The sequence below is a fragment of the Aegilops tauschii genome, chromosome 7 (genome assembly GCF_002575655.3).
Source record: "Aegilops tauschii subsp. strangulata cultivar AL8/78 chromosome 7, Aet v6.0, whole genome shotgun sequence".
NCBI lineage: Eukaryota > Viridiplantae > Streptophyta > Magnoliopsida > Poales > Poaceae > Aegilops > Aegilops tauschii.
This window is the reverse complement of record NC_053041.3, coordinates 80,305,285-80,324,794: the sequence shown is the minus strand read 5'-3', so window position 1 is coordinate 80,324,794 and position 19,510 is coordinate 80,305,285. Positions and strand designations below refer to the sequence as shown.

At 51.8% G+C, this 19,510-nt stretch overlaps 1 protein-coding gene across 1 annotated transcript; it reads left to right on the top strand.

Annotated features, from left to right (window-relative positions):
- Positions 1–163: 163 nt before the first annotated feature.
- LOC109768229 (protein NRT1/ PTR FAMILY 2.3) lies at positions 164–6,451 on the top strand. The gene is made up of 4 exons (XM_020326975.4): positions 164–396; positions 488–705; positions 789–1,351; positions 5,552–6,451. The coding sequence occupies exons 1-4, from the start codon at positions 282–284 to the stop codon at positions 6,360–6,362; spliced, it is 1,707 nt and encodes a 568-aa protein (XP_020182564.1). The 5' UTR covers positions 164–281; the 3' UTR covers positions 6,363–6,451.
- Positions 6,452–19,510: the final 13,059 nt, after the last annotated feature.

Sequence of the window (19,510 nt, the reverse complement as noted above, 5' to 3'; positions counted from 1 at the left end):
CTTTGTCACGGGCCGCCTCCCCCCGTGTCGGATAGTGTCTGAACTTTTCTCTAGCTGAACAGTACCTAGGCTATGAAGTAGGCATATCACGGGCGACGGGGACTACTAATCCACCCGATGTAACCGTGGCCTGGTCATCTTACGGTAAAGGCTGACGCACATCCCGATGTATATGGACGACCCGGATAAGAGGGCCGGGGTGCAGCTGTGCTATTTTATATTTTCGACTGACTTACGCCTGCGTTCTTAGCTCAATCATTGCAGCAAGAGAGACCATACCCATGGAGGCCAACGGGTCGCAGCAGGAGGAGCCTGGGCACCTCAGCGTTGATCACGAGTCCCTCAAGGAACCCAGGAACAAGAAGGGGGGATGGATCACCTTCCCTTTCCTCGCAGGTTCGTGCACCCTACTCGTGTGTGATCTAGTCTGTGGAGCATGATCATAATTAAGTCTGTGTCTGGCCGGCCGTGTGATCGATGTTCGCAGTGGCCATACTGGGCCTCGGGCTGGCGACCGGCGGCGCCACGTCCAACCTGGTGGTCTACCTGATAAAGGAGTACAACGTGCCGAGCGTCGACGCGGCGCAGATCTCCAACATCATCTCCGGCTCCATCAGCGTCGCCCCCGTGGCCGGCGCCATCGTCGCCGACGCCTTCTTCGGCTGCTTCCCCATCGTCGCGGTCGCCATGGTCATGGCCGTCCTGGTAAGTCTATGATCTGCATGCGCGCGCGCCCACATGTAAGTCAAAGCTTCCGCTCCACTGACCGCTCCGTGTCGCGCGTGCAGTCCTTGGTCATGTTCACGCTGACGGCGAGTCTTCCCGGCCTCCGGCCGGCGGCGTGCCAGCTCGGCGCCGGTCCGTGCGAGCAGGCGTCGACGGGGCAGATGGCGGCCCTGTACGCGGCCGTGTTCCTGCTCTGCCTGAGCGCGGCGGGGGCGCGGTTCAACCAGGCGACCATGGGCGCCAACCAGTTCGAGGCCGCCGCCGACCGCGACGTCTTCTTCAACTGGTACTTCATCTTCTTCTACGCGTCCACCGTGCTCGGCGCTACGGTCATCGTCTACCTCCAGGACACGGTGTCGTGGACGCTCGGCTTCGGCGTCTCGTGCGCCGCCAGCATCGTCGGCCTCACGGCGCTGCTCCTCGGCGCGCGGTACTACCGGCAGCCCCCCGCTCAGGGCAGCCCGTTCACGGGGCTCGCCAGGGTGGTCGTCGCCGCGGCGAGGAACAGGAAGGTCAGTGTCGTGGCGTCGAAGGAGGACTTGAAGTTTTACTACGGGCCACGCAGGGGCGACGACGACGTCAAGACTGGCGGCGACGGTGTCGTTACCCCCAGCGACAGCTTTAGGTAAGAAAAGATTTTGTATGCATTTGTTTATGGGTGTGGTTAGGTCTCAATCTCAAATCTTGGTCAAGCGACATAACATGCAACAAAGAAAAAAAAATGAAAAGAAAATATTGTAAGGATCTTAGTATAAGATCTCACCGTTATAGTATCGATTGAGACTTAACGAAGTTTGAGTCGACTGGGACTTAGCAAGACTATTTGTTTATATCTCCTCCGTTTCCAAAATAGTTGAAGTTCTAGACTTGTTCTAGGTCAAACTTCATTATGTTCGACCAAGTCTATATAAAAATATATCAATACTAGCAATATGCACGTGCGTCTCAATGGATCCAAAGTAGAATAATATATATTCATAAATTTAAAAGAAAACAATCTATTTTTAATATACATATACCACTAAAATATATCATGTTTCACTCAAAAATATATTTCTTGGTCTGTTTTGATGAGGTATATGGTTGATTTTGATGAGGAATATGGTTGGTTTTAAGATACTAAAGGGTTTCCTGTAAATTGAAGCAGAGAAGTGGGATATTGTTGCAAAAATGTCATAACTTGCCTCGCAGTCGTTAGATGTAGATCTGATGGTCAGAAATAACGGATGTCAGACACACCATCATCACCAACTGAATCTTTTATAAGAGTAGAGATCTACAAAATAAAATTTACTTCAACAGATTCATTATGAAATATATTTTTGTATTATATATATTTGACATTGTAGGTCCTTGCGGATTTTTTTACGGTCTTATTCAAATTTACAAAGGTTTCGCTTAGAAAAATCTTAAAACTTTAATTAATCCGAACGGAGGGAGTGCTAGTTTGGTTCCACATGCATAAACTAACTTTATAAATGCTTAAACTTAAACCTTTTAAAATGGCAGGGAATGTGGAAGTAAATAATGATTTATTTATTTTGAGTTGATTTTCTTTTGTTAGGAAGTGCTTTTGTAGTATACCCATGGTTTTGAATTTTGGTTTCACTAATATTCAGCAACAAGAAAATCATTTAACTTTCAGTTATTTCTAGACCAAAGACCAAAATATTCACATAAATTTAATTGACTCCAACCAATTATTCTGAGACTTAAATAATCATAATAATTTATTTATGGGTGTGTCTAGGTCACATGTAGATGAGAAATAACTATGTCTCATCTAACTTCTACACCATTCGATTTTACGCGGAGATTCATTGGGATTTTTTCTTTTGTTTTTTGTTTCGTTAATCGAGTATTGTAGGAGTTAGATGAGACTTTATTAATTCTCATCTAGTTTTTTTTTGCGGAAAAAATTCTCATCTAGTTGAGAATCAGCAAATCCATTTATTTATGTATAGTACAACCATAATGGCTAAAATATTTTGATTGAAACACAATTATCACAGAAACCGCATACTACAGAACACCGAATTATCTTCACTCCAAAACGCTTTGGTTTGTAGTACTACGTGAACTAGGTAGCTACCACGTCGACACATAACAATTAATGTTTGTTGAAATAGTTAGGGTTCCTTTCTGTGTCTGGTCATATAACATTGTGCTAAAAATCAATTAGGTTCCTCGGTATAAACAACATACGGAAGTATACAGGGCAACGCAAAAACCCTTTTAGCACAGGACCATACTGATCTTGACCTGTTTTCATTTTCATTTTTCCATCGCAACAAACTTGTGTGTGTGCGCCCAACTTTGTAGCAAAACAGCGGGCTTTATGCTAAGACTGGGTCATATGGATAGAAAATCCATGCTCTTCCTTTGGTCTCACCCAGGCAAATTACTCACTGTAGATCTGCCACAACAAACAAGTACTTGTGCAAAGCGGTGAGCACTATTATTCATTTTTTATATTAGGCTATTAGCTTCTCTTCCTTTCTTTTGTGTACACTGAGAATGGAGATATTCTTTCGCTGCAATTTGCATGTTTGTAGTTTATTTCCATTTGTACACACTCACATTAGGGCTTTTGAAAACGAGACATTACTATCTACTTCCTCCGTTCCAAAATAAGTGACTCAAGTTTATACTAACTTTAGTTTTGGGACCGAGGGAGTATATGACATTCTATTTGAATTGCACATGCATTAAGTCTATACATTTTGGGTATTGAGAATAATTAAATTCCGTTGCATATAGTTAATAAAGAGAGTAATTGGTCATTGTTGGGTATGCAGGAGTATGTGGCAAGGGTCGTCTTCCTGTCCATGTCAACTTAACTCCCACCTCCACACTATAATAATAATTATTGGTGATTATTAAAGCCATGACATGGACATATTACCTCATGGTTTTGCTACACAAAATATAGTGCTTTCCTAGTTTTTTGTGTGTGTGTGTGTGGACTGAAGAAAAATATTGGCTTTATAATCCGACAAACTTTTAGCATGCTTATCATGGATATCGAGATTGGTGAACACATTAAAAGGGTAAGTATAAATTTATCTCCGTATTAACATTATATAGGTTTTGTTGGTTTATAACAGTTTGAGTTGAGTTTCAAATACGTCCATGTCCAAATCGACTCTTTTTTGGATATTTATTCTATTTCTTTTTCAGTAATTAAACCACCGGTGGCTAGGCCACCTACCAGCTTTGGCTATCCAACTTTTTGATAAAATTAACATATACTCCCTCCGTCCCATCATGTCCCATGTAAGAGACGTCTTTTTGCATGATAATACGTGTTTCATTCATATTATAAAGATCAAAGTACAAGTCACGTAAGGACCGACATGACAAAACTGAAAAGATAGTAGAACATTTCTGAGCTTGACACCAACGCCCTTCACCTGTCTCCGGCACCACATAGAAGCCACCGAAGAAGAAAAAATGACGGATCACCTCCTCACCCGAGCTCAACGCGGCTCCATCGCTGAAATGCAGCTTTGTGGACCTCCAAGGTGGCTCACCAAAAGTGAAGCCCTTGCCGTTGAACGAATCAGACCAGGGCAACACTCCGGACACGTCATCGAACTCCAGATCTGGCACCCCACCACGACTAAGATGCCAAAGGAGGAAACCATACCTGCCATCCACGAACCACGAACCCAGCACACGTTCCGTCTTTCAGATGTCATAAATGCATACCACAATCTGCATCCTCTCCTGGACTACCTCCCAAGCTCTGTGCCGACGCTGGAGCAAAGGCCGTCGCAACGGCGGAGCCCGAGGACACAGGTCCACCGCGAGGATGCCGCCGCCATCACTCCATCCTTACTTGAACATACTGGTTTCCAAATTCATCCACAACCATAGGACCGATGGCCTCGTTAGGGATGAATCCGAAAAATCTTTATTCAGCGCCGTCATCGTCGCCGCCGAAGCCAAGACGATGAACCACCTAAAACCTAAACTATGAGAGAGTAAAAATGATCCACGCGCGTGGATCCGGCGACCCCCCTCACCACCGACAACCGAGGTCGCCGGCGGAGGGGAGCCGCCGGAGGACAGCGCTAGAAGATTGGCCTCATGGCGGCAGCTAGTATGATGACGTTTTTATATATTCGTATAAAAAACGTCTTACATTATGAAACAGAGAGAGTAGTAAGGATCAACTATTTAAATATACCATATTAGTTTGCATGTTGGAAAAAAACTATTACTAGCTACTATGTACGTATCTGTATTTTGCGAAATACTATATAGGTATATAGTTAAGGACATATTAACACGGTTTTTTTTTGGAGGAAAGGCCTGAGGTCACATATTAAATTTCGCATGTCCTTACAAACACACATATACAGAAAAATAAAATTACATTCAAATCATGAGGGGTGTGAAGTCTTGTTCCTCCTACGTCCATTGGCGGCGCGCCATGCGCATAGCTCGATGTCACATCTGGTCCTCCGCCTCAGCGTAGCAAACTTTTTTAAATCCATAATTTTATACAAGCAATATGTTAGTGTCTTGAAATTTTAGCTGAGAAAATTAGTCTCACCCATAAAGTTAAGTATGACTCCAAATATATTGTTTAGTTGGCTGAGCAAATTAGTCTCGACATGGCTAACGACAAATGGTACTATGGTAGCGATTAATTTGTGCAAAAACACAAAAGAGAATCATATTAAGATGGGTGGAACGACAAATTGTAACGAACACAAATGGCACTCTTGTAAACATCACTACTGCCTGATATACGTATATGAGAAGTCATCGACGACAATGACATCCACTTATTCCCACGCTGCTCGATCGCGTGCAGCTTCCTGAACCGTGCCGCGGTGATCACGGACGGCGACGTGGACGGCGCGAGCGGCTCGGCGCTCCGGCCGTGGCGCGTTTGCACGGTGCAGCAGGTGGAGGACTTCAAGACGGTGCTGCGCATCATGCCGCTCTGGAGCGCGGCCATCGTGCTCAGCATCTCCATCGGCGTGCAGATCAACTTCACCATCCTGCAGGCGCTCGCCATGGACCGCGCCGTCGGCCGCTTCACCGTGCCGGCGGGCTCCATGTTCGTCGCCAGCCTCATAGCCGTGGTCATATTCCTCGGGCTCCTCGACCGGGTCCTGCTCCCGCTCTGGAGGCGGCTCACCAGCCACACGCCGACGCCGCTGCAGTGCGTGGGCGTGGGCCACGCGCTCACCGTGCTGAGCATGGCCGCGTCCGCCGTCATCGAACGCCACCGCACCGCCACGGTGCGCGCGCACGGCGAGGAGGGCAACCCGGCGTGGGTGTCGCCGCTGTCGGCGATGTGGCTGCTCCTGCCGTTCGCCGTGGCCGGGGCGGGGGAGGCGCTGCACTTCCCGGCGCAGGTGACGCTGTACTACCAGGAGTTCCCGCCGTCGCTCAAGAACACGGCCACGGGCATGATGGCCATGATCGTGGCGCTGGGGTTCTACCTGAGCACCGCGCTCATCAACATCGTCCAGCGCGCCACCACGTGGCTGCCGGACAACATGAACGCGTCCAAGCTGGAGAACCTCTACTGGCTGCTCACCGTGCTCGTCGCCGTCAACTTCGGCTACTTTCTTACGTGCGCCAAGCTGTACACGTACCAGAACATCGGCAAGTAACTCGACTGATCAGGACGCAACACCCTCGTTGCTATATGTGCATGGCGTGTGTGCTTGCTTTCGGTGTGACCAACGATCAGTTTGACAGCAGAGATACGTGCGGCTCCTGGCGATCCAAACAGATTCCCTGGCCCGTTCAAATAGTTTGCGATTCACGTTGATACTAGAAGGAGGGTTGGGCGCGTTTCCCTGCAAACATCCATCCCCCGCTTCCCCTTCTCGTCATCAACTTGTGTGTGTGTGCGCGCGCGCGCGCGCGAATTACAGAACCACCGCGCGCGTTTAAGCACCCGCGTGGCGTCAGCATGCCGTCCGCCCGGCCGGCCGGTTATTTGAGTTGAGTTGATTCTTTTTCTTTTTCTTTCGTCCACTGCATTTACGGACGGAGACCCCCTCTCTCTCCTGCTTCCGGCGAATCGGCGGCGCCCAGAATAACTCGCTCGCCGCCGACGGCTTCGCCCTCTCCTCGTGCCGCTCGCCGCCGGCATCCGTCGGGATCGCCTCACCTCTCCGGCCCTCAATCATATCGATCCATCTGATCTCCGCGCGCGAGGCTGTCTCCTTCCTCTCAGTCTCAGTCTCAGGTCAACGCCGCCGTCGACGCAGAGAGACTGAGAGGAGAGGTGGAGCACGGTGATCTCGGCGAGGAATCCATCTCAACTAGTAACACTACCGGAATCGCACCCTATGCCAGGGCCGTCGGCATAGCCATGACTAGCCGTCGGGTCAGGCCAATGCCGACGGCCCCCGTCGGCAAAATATCCGTCGGCGTAGCCAGGATGACCGTCGGCATAGAAAAGCCCTAGCCGTCGGCCGTACATCTATGCCGACGGCCCTAGCCGTCGGCAACGTCATCGCCTAACGGCGGCCGCCGTCAAGTGCTGCCCAATGGCTTCTCGCCACGTGGCGAGACGCCGTTCAGCATGGGCGTGTCTATGCCGACGGCCTAGCCGTCGGCTTAGTTTGACCGTCGGCATAGACACGCCACGTGTCAGAAACTGGGCGCTCCTGGGGCAGGTCTATGCCGACGGCCTAGCCGTCGGCATAATTTCAAACTAAGCCGATGGCTAGGCCGTCGGCATAGACGTGCCACGTGTCGGCCACTGGGAGCTCACGCCAGGCCTATGCCGACGGCCAAACTAAGCCGACGGCTAGGCCGTCGGCATAGACCTGCCACGTGTCGGCCACTGGGAGCTCACGCCAGGCCTATGCCGACGGCCAGGCCGTCGGCATAGATTCTGTCCAGTTTTTTTTTTCTGTTTCTTTTCAGCTCAATTCATTTGAATATATAACAAACAGCATATACACAGCATCACACAACAAATTGGCATCGCTAAGAAGCATCGCAAAGCATCACACATATAAGTGTCATCACCACAAAGCATATAAGAATCTCACAAACAACAATAAGATAAGAAACATCACAAGCATACAAGTATCATAGCATCGAGAAAGGCTTAAGCGCCAGGACGTCGAACACCGCGGAGGTCGTCACCGCCAAGACCGCCGAAGCCCAGGTCGTCACTGCTAGCGGCAGCGCTACCGCCAAGACCGCCTCCACGTCCGCCTCCGCCTCCGTCTCTGTGGATCGGAGTGGTCGGGCTCCGTGTCTCGGGAGTGTTGCGAAGACCACCGCCAACGGTAGATGCACCTGTTCCCTGGATGTTGAAAAGATATATTAACGGGATATAAGACTGTGTTGAAAGGCATGACATGCGTTGGGTGAATTGATTGGGGATGAACTAACCGACGAGGGGCCAGCGTTCTGTGCCACAAACTCCTCAAAGGTCAGCAGCACTGGTTGTGCTGGAGGACCCTCTGCTGATGGCCATTGAGGACACCTGCCGGCCGCCATTTCCTGAAAAGCGTGCTGCATCTCGCGATCCCTCTGCTGATGGTATGCATGAAGGCGGTCGTGCCACGCCATGGTCTCCTGGCGTGTGTACTCCATGTAGGCCTACAATATGACATGATGAGACTCATAAAACTACTAAATGCGAAAAATAAAGGGAACAATGAAGATAAAAGGGAAAATACTTACAGTTTGCTGCTCCTGAAAGAGGGACAGTGACGGTGCACTGCTCATGCGCGTGCTCGTGCGCTGGCTCAGGGTCGGGTCGATCCGACGGAGCTGTGTGTAGGAGATAGACGGAGTGATCACAGCATCGAGAACCGCCTCCCGACCATGCTCCTTCGGCCCCATGCCCACCACCACCCTTTCGTCCAGATCCGCCGCAATGGGGTCAGGTGTGTCAGGATGTAACGCCAGATACCCTTCGGAGTAGGCCTTCTTCCTCCCCGCGGTCTTCTTGCCGTAGTACTTGGGCTCGCCAGGCTTGGGGTCCTTCCGCGTATGGGCGATCTCCCACGCATGCATGTGTGAGAGCGGCCGCTTCAGTTTCTCCTCCTGCACCACCAAACAGAGGTTAGTCATACATAAGAAAGTGATGGTAAATAGAAGAAGAAGAATGTTTAATGGGGTTAGCTAGTCATACATTAACTGCCTTGTGGAGATAGTGGTTTCGGTTTCCCTGAGCATGTACTCCCTCCTTCCCTCGGTTAGCCTTGTTTTTGACTCTCATAGCCGCCCAGGCTCCAGCCTCATCACACCAAAGATCCACCAATGCCGCCCAGGACTCGTCTTTTCCATAACACCAATTTGGACACCCTACATAATAAAAGCATAATGGCATGTCAACACGAAACGGTGAAATGTACCACAAGGTAATGAAAGCATAATGAAAAATCTTTTATACTTACCGCCAAGAACTCGTCCCTCTCCAAGGTAATGCCCATCCTCCGCGCTTCTTCCTTGGTCATCTTCACACCAAGATAGTCGTGGTAGTATGTCGAGATGGCCACATAGCGCACCTCGTACTGCATCTGGCGGGCCTTCTTCTTGCATTGGCGTAGCACGATCTGGTCCGCTCTGCCCCTGTGCTCCGGGAGAACTCGACAGAATTTCTACAATCATGCACGAAACAAGAATGGAAGAAGCCATGAGTTAAATCATTCATGAAACTAGAATGGACTTGTGCTTCTGAAGAGAACTCACCCAGAAAGTGGTGATCACGGCCTTGGCATGGGTCCCATGCTCCGCGTGGAGGGCCGCTTCCCAGTGCTCCCAGCTCGTGGCCAAGACCCGATGGTCCGGGTGCCTGACTGGATCCGGAAAGTACAACCCCGGCCAGTGTAACTTCAGCAGGACGGTGATGAGGCCATTGGGAATACGGACCCCTTTAGAATATATCCAGTTGCTACAAAAGAATGAACTATTAGCATGTGACAAGCAAAATAAATAACAACCGGAATGAGCATGTGACAAGCAAAATAATGAAATTATTATAAAGTGGCACTTACTCTTTCCCCGTGGGCTCAATGAGCCACTTCTGCTCCTCAGTAGCAGGAACCTGCTTTGGTAGCTTTGCGTTACCATGCAGCCACCCCTTGTTGTCAACCCCCTCCCCGCCAGCACCATCATCCCCGCCACCACCCTCCTCCTCGCCTGCCTTCCCCTCCCCAACCTCCTCCTCATCCTCCTCCTGCTCGTCCTCCTCCTCCACCTCCTCCTCGGCCCCATCCCGAACCTCCTCCTCCTCGCCTGCCTCGTCCTCCTCCTCCTCCTCCTCACCAGAGGAGGGTACCTCACTAGAGGATGGCCTCGAAGACAACACCCCTAAGTCGGTGAGGGTGCGCTCTTTCTGGCCGCGACCCCCTGTAGTGGCTCTCCCCCCACCTCGCCCTCTAGGGGCTCTCCCTCCGCCCCCTCCTCTAGGGGCACCTCTCCCTCGACCTCCCTGTGAGGAGTCATCGTCAAGTAGCCGGGGGGGGGATTACGTGCTCGACCACTCCGACTAGGCAGGCCAACGACCTTGCATAGGAAACCCACGCCGTCGGCCTTCCCCTTGCCCATGTTCCACGAACCTGCATTGAAAAGAGAATAAGCAATTAGTAAATTAATGAAATGAAGGAAAAGGTATGAAAATAAGCACATTAATAAAAAGGCATAAAAGGCATATTCCTAAACTATAGAAAAAAAAGACTTGACACGTACATCTACTAGAAACCATATGAATCATCACTGTTGTAACCTCTTTCTCGGTCCGTCTCATCATCACTATCAATCATATCATCTTCGTTGTCTGACGGAGGTGGAGGCTCTTCCTCGTCGTCAGCGTCTAAGTTTAACTTTTCTAGCATAAGTATGTCATTTTCATTGACAATGGTCTCACCATCATTCCGTGCTTCATCGTCGTTTGGATCCACATCATCATCACCCAATGGTCTAGCGTCATCGTTTCTAACCACATCATCATCATCAGGTTGCTCTTGATAGAACACTCCCTCGTATGTCATGGGGTTAATGTTGTAGTAATCGTCTTCATTCGGGTTCGGTAGCTTACCATGTGGCGACACCTTGAACACAACTTCCCAACCCTTTAGGTACTCTTTCTGGCATGGGTAAGGCAGATAATATACTTGTGTAGCCTGGGTAGCCGCAATGAAGAGATCGGCTCCGGCATAGACGGTTGATGGTTTAACTTCGACCAAACCAATGGAAGGCGTATGTTTTACCCCCTCTCGCGGATCGAACCATCGACATTTGAACACAGGCAGACTTAGGGTCTCGCGCCCCTGGTGGAATTTAATCTCGTATATATTTTGTACCCTTCCGTAGTAGTCTACTGAATTTTGACCAGGGGTGTACACTCTGGTATTTATAGTTTTGGGATCAGGCCGGCTGTTTTGGTGATCCTCTGTATGGAAGTGATACCCATTCACATCATACTTTTTACATGTCATGACGGCAGGGTCAAAACCCATGGAAACCCATCTCAATTCATCATCCATAGATATGTTCGGATCTTTTCCCTCAAGTATAATTGAAATTGTTGCGTGCATTAGTTAACTAATAAATGTTGAACTAGGTATTTAATAGGGGAGTGTGGACAATTACTTTCTCCATGAACCAAGCAACAAAATTTTTACGTCCAGGGTTTCCATGACGGAGAAGAGTAAGTGCCTCCGCCTCAGTAGGAGGATTCATTCCCGTCCATTCCTCTTGAACGAAATCACTAAAAAAAAGAAAACCGGTGTTAAACCGGGACTAAGTGAACATAAAACATGATGATGTGGAAGACATAAAGGAATGGTGTAGTGGTATTACCTCATCCACACTTCCTCAACTTCCCTGATGTTGTGCAAGATATAGAACATGAGGTCCTCCCACTCTTGTCGTGGCATGTTATAAGGTTTCGAGGCCCCAGCCCTCCCACCTTGCGCGTTGAATAGATAGAGCTTGGGTTGATAATTCGGCTCTTCTATATTGTATTGAGGCACCTTGTTATGCAGATGGGGAACGTGGTCTGGATAGTATGATGTCCTGGGGTCTGACACCTCCTCTAGGATAACTGCCTCAACTATGGAAGCTTCAATCTTAGCTTTGTTTCCACATTTCTGTCGGAGATGCTTGTTCTGTCTCTCAGGGCCGTACTGCCAGCGATTCTGCACAGGCCCCCCCAACAATACCTCGTTCGCGAGGTGCAGAATGAGATGTGTCATCGGTGTAAAGAAGCCTGGCAGGAAGATCTTCTCTAGCTTGACTATCAACTCTGGTGCCTTCTTATGCAATTTTTCAATCACGTCTTTACTTACTTCTTTAGCACAGAGCGTGCGGAAGAAATGGCTTAGCTCGGCAAGCACTCGCCAGACATGCTCGGGGACATAGCCTCGAACCATCACCTGCATTATCCGCTCAATCCATACATGGTAGTCATGACACTTCAGGCCGGTCACTTTACCCGTTGAAAGATTGACTCCCTTACTTATATTCGATGCATAACCATCGGTGAACTTCAAAATGTGTTTCAGCCAGATAAGTACTTCCTTTTTTCTGGCGGTTTAAGGACAAAGTCAGCATCTGGCTTGACCAGTTTTTTCGACCGCCTGTGGGAGGCTTCATGTTCAGACGTGGTCTATCATAAATTCTCTGTTGATCGGCTCCAGCTTTAACGTTATCCTTCGTCTTATCAGGAATATTGAGGATCGTGTGGAAAAGGGACTCTGCCACATTCTTTTCGGTGTGCATCACATCGATATTGTAAGGAAGTTTGAGGTCCTTGAAATAGGGAAGCTGTGAGAAGGGGGTAATGTGAGTCCAGTTGTGCGTCTCACCATATCCCTTGAAGCCTTTGGCTTTGGCTTTGCCTTTGCCTTTGACTTTAGGCTGGAGAGCTTTTAGCTGAGCAAGAACATCTGCCCCCGAAAATGTTGGAATCTCGGTTACTTCATGAACAACCCGGCCTTTCGTGAAGTTCTTCTTGTCTTCCCTGTCTGGATGGTCTGGAGGGAGGAACTGTCGATGCAGGTCAAAGGCTACATACTTGCCACCCTTACTCAACCAAATCATTCGCAGAGCCTGCATGCACACTGGGCATGGCATCTTCCCACTTGTACACCATCCGCAGAATAGAGCATAGCCGGGAAAGTCATGCATGCAATAGTGCAACCAAACTTTCATCAAGAAATTTCTCTGCAGATCCCGGTCGTATGTCAACGTCGGAAAGTACCAAGAATGGTGCAAAGCATCCACCAGCGGCTGCATAAACACACCCAATTGCTTCCCCAGATAATCAGGACCCAGAATGATGAGCGACAAGAACATGGTCTTGCGTTGCATTAGGGCACCGGGAGGAAGATTGAGCGGAATTACAAACACGGGCCAGCAGCCGTATGGATTGGCCGACATACCATATGGATTCAACCCATCACCTGATATGGCTATTCTGACATTCCCAGCCTCGGCTGCTTCCTCGGGGTATTCTTCATCGAACGACTTCCATGCTTCCCCTTCCGATGGATGTACGATTTTTTTTGGATTGTACCTTATACCTTCCTTGTGCCACTTCATCATTTTGGCAGACTCCTTCGTGATGAAAAGGCGCTGCAATCTTTTTATAAAATCAAGATACCGAAGAACCTTAACGGGGATGGTTAGCTGCTTTTTCTCACCATCCTCACCGACCACCTCAATGTACCGAGACGAACCGCACTGCCTACAGTACTTGTCATCCGCATACTCGTGCCTAAACAAAAGGCAATTCTTCGGGCAAACATCTATTTTCTCATAATCCATAGAGAGTGCCTTCATGATTTTCTTTGTATCGTACATGCTTTTCAGCAGTTCATGACCCTCAGGGAGGCTGTTAGCCCATACTCCCAAGAATGCTTCGAAGCATTTCTGGCTACAGCCGTACTCAGCCTTGACTGCAATCAGTTGCGAGATGGCATCCAGCTGAGATATTTTCGCCCCCGCATAAAGAGGTTTCTTCGACGAGGCCAAGACCTCCAAGAAGGCCTTTGCGGTTGCCTCCGGCTCCTCCGGTTCATTCTCTGAAGGTGTCGCATTTCCCGTTTCTACAACAATGACATCATCTAGCATGTCCCTGACCCCGTCGTCCTCATATCCATGGATGCGTTGTCGCATCACCTCCTCTCTACCATGGTCCTGCTCGGCTATGTTTATCGGCGGCATGTCAAAGTTTGGCATATATCCGTGCGTGCGAAGGTGCTCACTCATGTCCGTCTGATTTCTACGGTGACGTCTGGCACATCTCGCACAGGGGCATGGTGGGATAATTCTCATTGGACGACGGAATATCTCCTTCAAATAGACATCGGTTTTCGCGATCCACTCTGATGTTACTCGATTCCGACGGATAAAACCACTGTACATCCACTGATTATCTGCCATCCTCTGCTTTTTTGCAAGCCACACAACATAATTAAGGATTCATTTAAATTAATCACATCAAATTTTCAGTTTCTACCGCGTTTAATCCACCTACATCTCTAATAGGTAAAGATGGGTCCTAATCCCACCTGAGGATGTGTAGATTGAGTACGTTCTCCATTCTACCCCGTTCCGAGACAAAATTTCGGCAGCACCTCCCCGCTGTTCTCCAGATACACGTCTCGGCAAATAGCCGAGAGAATGTGCTCCGGAGAACAATGGGGAGGCGCCGCCGAAATCCTGTCTCGGAACGGGGTAGAACATGGAGAACATACCCAATCTACACATCCTCGGGCTGTCCGTGGAAAACGCTGGACAATCCGAAAGAGCAACGGTGATAAATATGCAATTGAATGCATATTTATCGATGCAACCCTTTCGGACGGGAGACGCCTAAGTTACGCCACTTGACTTGAAAATGAAATCTACTAACATGAAAAAATGGAGGAGATGGACTTGTAGCTCACCCTCGGCTGTAGGGGAAGGGGTCGAACAACGGAGGGATGCTCACGGACCAACACGTCGGACGACAATCACTTTCATGAAATGCGACACCACAAAGCCTGCAAATTCCATCGCGACAAAACATTTAGAACATCACAATCATCATCATCATCTCAAAAATCATCGAAGCATAAAAAATATCATCATCTATCATCCACATCATCATCTAACAATCATCTATCATCGGTCATCATCATCATCTCAAAATCATCGAAGCATAAAAAATCATCATTATCTCTCCTCATCTAACAATCATCATCATCTAAAAGAAATCCATATGAACAAGTTATGAACATCACCATTTTTCTCAAATAAGTATTCTTTAGCAAGACCATTAAGTGTCAATAAATATTTCATCATTGATTTGTAGCAACACCATCATGATCAAAATACCACCGTGCAAAAAGTATATAATCACCCATCACATAACAACATTCACACTTCAAACTTGAAAAAAAAACTCATATTGCTAATAACATCCATTGATCAATATTTTGCAAACTAACTACATCTAACAAATATGACATACATTCCATCATCTATGCATTCATCCACCTAAAAACAGTACCAAAACACTAAAAAGGAAGAAAAGAACTCACGTAGAGGGCCGGCTGGTCGGGTCGGAGGAGAGGGGCGGCGGCGGTTGGGGGGTCGGTGATGAGCTGCAGCACAGGGAGGGCCGGTTGCTCCAACCGGCCGGGAAGGGGGCGCCGGACCCGCGGCCGGAGTCGAGCCCTTGCGGGACAACACGGGATGGGCCGGTGCGGGCGCGGACGGCGGCGACACAAGGTGGGTGCGGACGGGGTGGAGCGGGGCGGGGAGGACGTCGGGGCGGGCGCGGACGGGGCGGCGCGGGGCGGGCGCGGACGGGACGTCGGAGCCCTTGCGGGACGTCGGGGCGGCGCGGGGCGGGGAGGACGTCGGGGCGGCACGGGGGCGGGGAGGACGGCGGGGAGGCGCGGGGCGGGCAGGACGGCGGCGCGGGTCGGGAGGACGGCGGCGCGGCGCGGGTCAGGGCGGGGACGACGGCGGCGCGGCACGGGGAGAGGGTGGCGGCGGCGGTTGGGGGAGAGAAATGAGTGGAGGAGAGGAGACGTGCAGCGAGTGGAGGAGAGGAGGGCGTGCAGCGACTGGATAAGGTTGGACCTAAGCCGACGGCCTAGCCGTCGGCATAGGCTTGGTCCCACCTGCCAGCGATAGAGCCGAGTGGATAAGGTATGAGATATGCCGACGGCCTAGCCGTCGGCATAGGTACTTTGCATTTTTTTTATTACGACATTTTTTAATTTTTTATTACGGCATATTTGTTTTTTATAAATTCAATTATTACTATTTTTCACTTTGTCGTGTGTAACCTGTGGTGGCCGTTTCCCCCCTCCGAGACATGGCGGCAGCGACGCCCGTGAGGGTGGCACACCCCGGAGCCGCGTGTCGGGTGCCTGAGCGTGCCACCATGCTTCCACAAGTGTAGGAGGGCCTACCGCAACACCTGGCGGCATTGCTACCCCCCCTCCGGTACCCAGTCCCGTCTAACCCTGACACACACGACCGCCGGATCTAGCTCTTTCACTTCCGCCGGACAGGGTCTGACCGGTGGACGCGTCGGATCTACACGGAGGGGATCTTGCCGTGGGTCTGGCCCGGATGTTGCTCCAAAGTGTTCCTATGGGCTTACCTACCACAACCGGGTGGATAGGTCCACTGGTCAAAGCCCGTCCGTGCAAAGTCAAAGGGCTAGATCTCGTGGTCAAACGCTACAGGGTTAGGCGGGACGGGGGCCCTTGGGGGGTAGCAATGCCACAGGAGCGTCGCGCCGGGATCTCATACATGTGGGGTGTTGTGGTGGCATGTCCAAAGAGGCGGCACGCATCTCCGGGGTGTGCCCCCCCTCACGGACGGCGCCGCCGCCGGCACCTGGAGGGGGAAACGGACGCGTCGGGTCTACACGGAGGGGATCTTGCCGTGGGTCTGGCCCGGATGTTGCTCCAAAGTGTTCCTATGGGCTGACCTAACACGACCGGGTGGATAGGTCCACTGCTCAAAGCCCGTCCGTGCAAAGTCAAAGGGCTAGATCCCGTGGTCAAACGCTACAGGGTTAGGCGGGACGGGGGCCCTGGGGGTAGCAATGCCACCCGAGCGTCGCACCGGGCCCTCATACATGCGGGGTGGTGTGGTGGCATGTCCCAAGAGGCGGCACGCGTCTCCGGGGTGTGCCCCCCCTCACGGACGGCGCCGCCGCCGGCACCTGGAGGGGGAAACGGACGCGTCGGGTCTACACGGAGGGGATCTTGCCGTGGGTCTGGCCCGGATGTTGCTCCAAAGTGTTCCTATGGGCTGACCTACCACAACCGGGTGGATAGGTCCACTGGTCAAAGCCCGTCCGTGCAAAGTCAAAGGGCTAGATCCCGTGGTCAAACGCTACAGGGTTAGGCGGGACGGGGGCCCTGGGGGTAGCAATGCCACCCGAGCGTCGCACCGGGCCCTCATACATGAGGGGTGGTGTGGTGGCATGTCCCAAGAGGCGGCACGCGTCTCCGGGGTGTGCCCCCCCTCACGGACGGCGCCGCCGCCGGCACCTGGAGGGGGAAACGGACGCGTCGGGTCTACACGGAGGGGATCTTGCCGTGGGTCTGGCCCGGATGTTGCTCCAAAGTGTTCCTATGGGCTGACCTACCACAACCGGGTGGATAGGTCCACTGCTCAAAGCCCGTCCGTGCAAAGTCAAAGGGCTAGATCCCGTGGTCAAACGCTACAGGGTTAGGCGGGACGGGGGCCCTGGGGGGTAGCAATGCCACCCGAGCGTCGCACCGAGCCCTCATACATGCGGGGTGGTGTGGTGGCATGTCCCAAGAGGCGGCACGCGTCTCCGGGGGGTGCCCCCCCTCACGGACGGCGCCGCCGCCGGCACCTGGAGGGGGAAACGGACGCGTCGGGTCTACACGGAGGGGATCTTGCCGTGGGTCTGGCCCGGATGTTGCTCCAAAGTGTTCCTATGGGCTGACCTAACACGACCGGGTGGATAGGTCCACTGCTCAAAGCCCGTCCGTGCAAAGTCAAAGGGCTAGATCCCGTGGTCAAACGCTACAGGGTTAGGCGGGACGGGGGCCCTGGGGGTAGCAATGCCACCAGAGCGTCGCACCGGGCCCTCATACATGCGGGGTGGTGTGGTGGCATGTCCCAAGAGGCGGCACGCGTCTCTGGGGTGTGCCCCCCTCACGGACGGCGCCGCCGCCGGCACCTGGAGGGGGAAACGGACGCGTCGGGTCTACACGGAGGGGATCTTGCCGTGGGTCTGGCCCGGATGTTGCTCCAAAGTGTTCCTATGGGCTGACCTACCACGACCGGGTGGATAGGTCCACTGCTCAAAGACCGTCCGTGCAAAGTCAAAGGGATAGATCCCGTGGTCAAACGCTACAGGGTTAGGCGGGACGGGGGCCCTAGGGGGTAGCAATGCCACCCGAGTGTCGCACCGGGCCCTCATACATGCGGGGTGGTGTGGTGGCATGTCCCAAGAGGCGGCACGCGTCTCCGGGGGGTGCCCCCCCTCACGGACGGCGCCGCCGCCGTTACCTGGAGGGGGAAACAGACGCGTCGGGTCTACACGGAGGGGATCTTGCCGTGGGTCTGGCCCGGATGTTGCTCCAAAGTGTTCCTATGGGCTGACCTAACACGACCGGGTGGATAGGTCCACTGCTCAAAGCCCGTTCGTGCAAAGTCAAAGGGCTAGATCCCGTGGTCAAACGCTACAGGGTTAGGCGGGACGGGGGCCCTGGGGGGTAGCAATGCCACCCGAGCGTCGCACCTGGCCCTCATACATGCGGGGTGGTGTGGTGGCATGTCCCAAGAGGCGGCACGCGTCTCCGGGGTGTGCCCCCCTCACGGACGACGCCGCCGCCGGCACCTGGAGGGGGGAAACGGGCGCGTCGGGTCTACATGGAGGGGATCTTGCCGTGGGTCTAGCCCGGATGTTGCTCCAAAGTGTTCCTATGGGCTGACCTACCACAACCGGGTGGATAGGTCCACTGCTCAAAACCCGTCCGTGCAAAGTCAAAGGGCTAGATCCCGTGGTCAAACGCTACAGGGTTAGGCGGGACGGGGGCCCTGGGGTAGCAATGCCACCCGAGCGTCGCACCGGGCCCTCATACATGCGGGGTGGTGTGGTGGCATGTCCGAAGAGGCGGCACGCGTCTCCGGGGTGTGCCCCCATCCAAGTGACGGCGGCACTGCTTTGTGTGCAGGGGGCACACCGCGGAGCCCCAACACGGGCGTCTACGCATGCCTGAACACTTTCACATATGCATCGGGACTCGCGTGATGTTTCGGTGACATAGCTACACCCCGAATCCCCCCACCAACTAGAATTCCCTCCGTGTCGACCGTTTCCCCCCTCCGTGACACGGCGATAGCGACGTTCGTAACGGGGGGCAATCGATATACAATCAGGGTATGTTTTTTTAGATAAGGCATAATTATCATATGCAAAAACAAAAACTAAAATAAAGTAAAAATGAGAAATTAAAGTAAAAATAAAAAAATAGTATGCCGACGGCGAGGCCGTCGGCATACCTATGCACACACGGAGGTGCAGTCCCACGGATCGATGACGTGGCATGGCACACGGATCGATGACATGGCAGATGGGCCTATGCCGACGGCTATACCGTAGGCATATATTTGCCATAGGTTGTATAAAGCGAAATTTAAAATAAAACTAAATAAATGTATGCCGACGGCTAGGCCGTCGGCATATCTGTGCACACACGGAGGTGCAGTCCACGGATCGATGACGTGGCATAGCACACGGATCGATGATGTGGCAGAGGGGTATGGGCCAGGTCTATGCCGACGGCAC